The 6,168-nt window shown below is 36.2% G+C and overlaps 1 protein-coding gene across 1 annotated transcript; it reads left to right on the top strand.

Annotated features, from left to right (window-relative positions):
- Positions 1–5,389, top strand: LOC100545042 (rho guanine nucleotide exchange factor 28-like). The gene is made up of 7 exons (XM_010725574.3): positions 1–128; positions 1,023–1,163; positions 1,583–1,833; positions 2,636–2,758; positions 3,111–3,228; positions 4,085–4,339; positions 5,274–5,389. The coding sequence occupies exons 1-7, from the start codon at positions 14–16 to the stop codon at positions 5,372–5,374; spliced, it is 1,104 nt and encodes a 367-aa protein (XP_010723876.1). The 5' UTR covers positions 1–13; the 3' UTR covers positions 5,375–5,389.
- The last annotated feature ends 779 nt before the right edge of the window (positions 5,390–6,168 follow it).

Below are 6,168 nucleotides of genomic sequence, written 5' to 3'. Positions count from 1 at the left end.
CCATAGAAGATCTATGCCATTTCCTGAGCAGGACTCTGAGGCTAGCACCTGGAGGACCAAGTCAAGATCTGAAGAGATGTTACAGGCATTAGGGACATATTCTTCAATGGATTCTTTTGTGATGGAAGGTGAGAAGTATTGCATAAGTGTTGCCTTTTTTAACCCGTATTGCAAAGTGCAAAATTCGTACGTTGATGTAGGAAGCTACTTCATCTAGTAGAAGTAGAACATCTGTTTTTACTGGTTACAGCTGGGCTTTCATTAAAGTGATACAATCAGATACAAATGCCTTAAAATATAACTTTTTTGTTACAGTAAAAGTACAATTAATGTAACTCTTCAATAACTTTTGGAATATTTTTGCATGGCATTGCCACTGGAAAATGGTAGGGGAAAGATATTTGGCATCCCTTTAGAAGCAATGTACTTTATTTCTGCACTCATCAGGTCATTTGCATTAGCAATGCACACTGCAAAACATTAACCTACATCACTTCTGTTCCCTCAATAACCCCAAATCTTATCTACCTCTGGTGAACTGCCCTCCTAAAATGGCTGCGCATCATTGTGAGATAAATAGAAATAACGTTTTCTGTACTTAGTTACGAGGTTGAACCTCTAAGTCAAAAGGTATTCATCTACAAACGAATGGTGCAGATATCCCATGCTAGTCATCTGCAAAATGACCAGAAGATCTCCAGCATCACAGCTACTTTTGACAATGTTGGATTTTGTATTTAAACTGTAAAAAGTTTCTCTAAGCAAAGAAGGATAAAAGGATTTAATCTGAGAAAAGATTTTTTTTGTTCGTTCTCTTCCCTCACTGTCACATTAGCATTTCAACACTTTGGTAATGCTGTTGACATCTGTCAAGCTTTTCCTCTGTAATACCACTGCATTTGCAGAAATTGTTTGAAGTTTATCCCTATGATGTGTCCCCCTTACTTAATCAATAGATGGTCAAAGGAATGTCCCTTAATGTTTTTCTGGCTGTTACTTATGAGATTTACATTTTACCACAGTTGAGGTGGATTCGTCTCAGTGGACTGACATCAGTTCAGATGCACAGGAGTTTGAGGCTGAATCATGGAGTCTCGTTGTGGATCCGATGTTCTGTAACAAGCAAGAAAAGGATGTTGCCAAAAGGCAGGATGTCATTTTTGGTCAGTATATCAGAGCTTCATGTAGATTTAAAAGCAATTTATTGTAGAAAATAGAGGGAAGCAGGCCTATTTTATGTCTGGTAGAATGATTAGTTTGATTTATAATAATAAGAAGATTCAAAGAACATTTTTTGCCGCAGATTACAATGTTTCCTAGAGTTGAGGAAGTGTTGGAACACGTTGACTACCTAAGACACTTTTACCCTGTTCACTGGAACTCATCCCATCTCCAGTTTAAGCAGTGGCTACCCCAGTACACTCAGTGCAGGACAGTTACAAGAGCTGCACTAGAGCTAGATAAATTAAGACTTTTGACTGATATAATCTGTTAGGTTTTAGACTAATACAGAAAAAGTGATAACGACTGTATAATGAAGGTGTGTAAAATGATTAATATGCTATTTTCTTTTATACTGCAGAGCTGATGCAAACAGAAGTGCATCACATCCACACCCTCTTCATTATGTCTGAAATATTCAGGAAGGGAATGAAGGAAGAACTACAGCTGGACCACAGCACGGTGGACAGAATATTCCCCTGCTTAGATGAGCTACTGGAGATCCATAGGCAGTTCTTTTGCAGAATGAGGGAGAGACGGCAGGAATCGTGTGAGGAGGGGAATGAGCGTAATTTTGTAATCAGCAGAATCGGAGATATCCTTGTGCAACAGGTAGAGAGGCATCAGTTCTATTAATTCTTTATGTACTCTAGGTTCTCAAACAACATACAAAGTCTAAAACTTCTTTGGATGGGAAGAGGACTAAGATTGCCTTATAAAATTCAAAGTTTGGCCCCTTTATGTTGCAGGCTGAAGTAGCAATAAGAGAAAAATCATTGCTGACAGGTAACTGTTAGGAACTGGAGATAAATTCCTACATTTGTGGTACAAGTGATGAACTTGAGATACTATTCTTGGTAGGAAGCTTCTCTCATAATACCACAGATTGCTAAAAACAAAAGCAATAGATTCACTTTGTCAGCGATTAAGCAGAAGAAAGAAAGAAAACAAGAAAAAAATAGTCTGTTTTCTGTGCTCAGTCAGTTATGCCTGGCATATCAAGGATTGCTGTTCATGAGAGGAGGGGTGATCACTGTTTATATTAGCTGTACTCTTTTCTAGAATTGAAGGGATCAGATGAATGTGAATAAGCCTCAAAGGAAGTGTGTTTGCAAAAAGATGAAGCGGTGTTACAGTAGCTAGTCTACTTTATTGGCAAGAATGTAATGCTTATATTTGTCCAGCTTCCCTTCCTCTTCTTGCTCCTAAAATGGCTAGCCTGTTTTTATTCTGCATTGGTAGGACCTGATAGTGAAATTCAGAGAACTTGAGAAACAAGTAGCATATGCGTTGCTGATGCTGTATGTATGTAAAATACTATACATTTATATACATACTATAAAATATTATACATACTACAGTCTGTTAATACATGCTTTTTTGTTGAGCACAATTCAACTTTTAATTTCTTCAGTTTTCAGAGGAAAATGCAACTAAAATGAAGAAAATATATGGAGAATTTTGCAGCCATCAGAAAGAAGCTGTTAATCTCTTCAAAGAGTTGCAACAAAACAAGAAGTTCCAGAATTTTATTAAAGTAAGCTTCTACAAGACTATGATCAGTATGGAGTTTTTACTTTAAATTTAGGATTGAAATTATATTTTTAATATAATAAAGAGGGCAAGATTTTTCCTTTTTCAAGAGAAAGCTGATAAATCACGTTTTTCTTTCAATTTTTTTAAAGCTTTGGTGTCCAGTATGTGTTACATGCATGTTCCTGTTACAGCATACCTCATCCCTTGGAGCAGCAATTGTTACTTGGGGATAATTCAGATAACCCAACATTTTATTTTAGTTCATTCTAACATATTGAGATCATATTTGTTATTAGTCCGTTGGTGCTTTAATATGAATTTATTATTGATAGCATGTATTTGTGTCTGTGCAGCTGAGGAACAGCAATTTGTTGGCACGCCGCCGAGGAATCCCTGAGTGCATTCTGCTTGTCACTCAGCGAATCACCAAATACCCTGTTCTAGTTGAAAGAATATTGCAGTACACAAAAGGTGAATAAAAGCTGAGCATTGTTTCATGTCTGAAATTGTAGTACATTTCTAATGAAGGAATATGTACTGTTACAATTTATTCCAAGGATGAAATTCACTGTTCTGTGCAGAACCAGAGCAATGAAAGTATCTACTGTTCAGGTGGATATTGACCAAATGGTGTGTCTGGTATATGAAGTCTTTGCCATGGTTATGATATGAGAATCTACGAGATTCCATCCAGGTAGGGCCTAGAAGTCCAGAAAAACATGTTTTAATGAAAAATATTGAACAGAGGATGTGAACTAATTCAGGCATGTTCTGCATGTTTTTTGAAATGAATTACAGTCAAGTGATTTGTGAGGTTAGCAAAATGCTTCATAAATTACTGTTCAGCTTTTCAAACAAAGCATTAATTATCTTGCAGTTTTGTAGAGCATTTTATAAACGCTATTAGCTTACAGATATTGCCTCTAAAATGGGCTATAAATTAGTATTGTACAAAGCTTCATATCCAAATGTAAATGTTTTGTCCTTGAAGTCCTATTCTAAATTTAACTCTTAACCAGAAGTGTACTATACTATATGATTTATTTAGATTAAAAAAAAAAGTAAATTTTATCTGCTCATAAGTAGATCAGAAGTATTGAATGTGTAGACTAGTGAATAAATCTGAGGTGCCTGTCATCTTTTAATAGGTAAATCAAAGGCAAATACCTGCAGTGCCTCTAATAAACACTGCCAGGTTCAAGGTGAAATTACAGATTTATCAATTTTAGCCTCACATTATGTTCATTAGTTCCCAGAAAGTAATGAGTAATATCTTGTCTTGAATATGTCAGTTACTGTCACATTGTTTATGTTTTGCTTCATACAGAAGGATCAGAAGAACATAAAGACCTATGCAGAGCCCTTCGTTTAATTAAGGACATTATTGCAGCAGTAGATTTGAAAGTTAATGAATATGAGAAAAGGCAAAAACTGATGGAAATTCTCAACCGAACTGAAAACAAAACATATACAAAGCTGAAAAGTGGACACATTTTTAGGAAGCAAGACTTGATGGGGAAAGAGAGAATACTTCTTCATGAAGGTTTAGTATACTGGAAAACAGCTACTGGTCGTTTCAAAGGTATTCCATCCTGGCACTGAAGTCCTCTGCAGATAACATATGGAGGTTGTTTGGTTTAAGAGTGTTTTAATACAACCTGTGTTGCAAACAAATTTCTGAGGGAATGGTATTTAGAATATTCAGCTAATAAGTAGAAGCTGGAAGAGTAGCTCTGGAAGCTGCTGCCGTATATAGATAACACCTTGTATATTTAAAATAACAAGCTTGCATACAAAGCTTGGGAAAATGTGCTTTTTACGTTTTACTCTCAGTTGCATTTCTTCTTCTAGTCTCTTTTTACAGTTTGGAGTTTCATCCCATGATGCATGTTCTTGTATTGTACATTTGTACTGTTCACAGCACTGACCATCATCTACTGCTCTGTAGTAGTACTGGGACATAGACAGTGGTAAAGAAATCCTGAAGCTACATTTGGCTGGAGCCCAATTTTCACACTCAAGCCCAGAATCTAATTTTCACATGTTGGGATTTGTTTTTTTGAAACTCAGCTAATATTTATTTTATGGCTTTACAAGCCTGTATGCTCACTGTTATTCCATGAATGTTTTCATTAGTATAATGTTCAACTGTGAGTATATTTTACAACATGGATGAAACAAAACTTGTGTAGGGTGCTCTGTAGTAGGCTAATTTTTGAAAGCTTGGAGAAGCTGCAGGGAAGTTTGATTGAGAGTTTCTTCTTTCTGTGGGCCAGTGCTTTAGCACTGTGCTACAGGAGGGTGGATATCAGGAAGTGTGGTCTTTCCCAGCAGGATCAATGGCTTGCCATTGCTTTGTGCAATACATAGGATAATCCAAGTATTTCTTGTTTGGCTTTACTGTAGGATTATGTGAGTTACTGACCAGAGTTTCTTCTTTTTCAAAGATAAAAAAAGAAGCTAAGCAGAACAGTAATATTTTTCATTAAAAATGTATTTTTTTTTCTCATTTTGAGATACCCTAGCTCTGCTTCTAACTGATATGCTGCTGTTCTTACAAGAAAAAGATCAGAAGTACATTTTTGCAGCTGTTGTAAGTATATTATCAGACTTGTGAATATATATGTTACTTTTTTAGTTATGTACTACTCAACAGTTAGATCCCTTTCCACATTATTCTCACATACTGTTTAATTTCTTTAATACTGATAATATATTCAGAACAGTAATATGGCAGTAGATGGAAGGTTAATATTCTTTTCAAAGTTGAGTTTTTTATTTGAGAAGAGAGATGAAAACAATAGAAGGAGGTTTAGTGACATGCCTCATTTAATTATGAAGCTAGGAAGCAGAGCAAGCTCTTTCAGTTATCTAAAATAAATTGTAACAATAACAAAACAACAACAACAACTACAAAACAACAATAACAACAAACCAAAACAGAAGAATAATTTTGACTGCAAGTGTGGTGGTAGTAAACACATAAAATGCATTAAAGGTCATAGATTGAACTTCTCAAACTATATAAATGCTATATAAACACAGTGGCTCAGTATCACTGAGCCTCTGGTATTTGTTTTTAGCACATACCCGGTGCTTTACTTATTCATGAATACTATAAAGTATTTAACAAAATGGTTAAATAAGATGTCTGAATACTCAACTCTTACATTTGGTGGGAACACAAATAGGCTGAGTGTACCAGGATGAGAATTCACGGAATGACAGAATCACAGAATGGCCAGGGTTGGAAGGGACTTCAAGGAGCATGGATCTCCAACCCCCCTGCCACAGGCAGGGCCACCAACCTCTCCATTTAATAGTAGACCAGGCTGCCCATGGCTCCATCCAATCTGGCCTTGAACACCTGCAGGGACAGGGCATCCACAACCTCTCTGGGCAGCCTGTTCT

This window comes from Meleagris gallopavo, chromosome Z (genome assembly GCF_000146605.3).
Source record: "Meleagris gallopavo isolate NT-WF06-2002-E0010 breed Aviagen turkey brand Nicholas breeding stock chromosome Z, Turkey_5.1, whole genome shotgun sequence".
NCBI classification, from domain to species: domain Eukaryota; kingdom Metazoa; phylum Chordata; class Aves; order Galliformes; family Phasianidae; genus Meleagris; species Meleagris gallopavo.
Note: the sequence above shows the minus strand (reverse complement) of the source record. Positions and strands in the feature narration are given on the sequence as shown.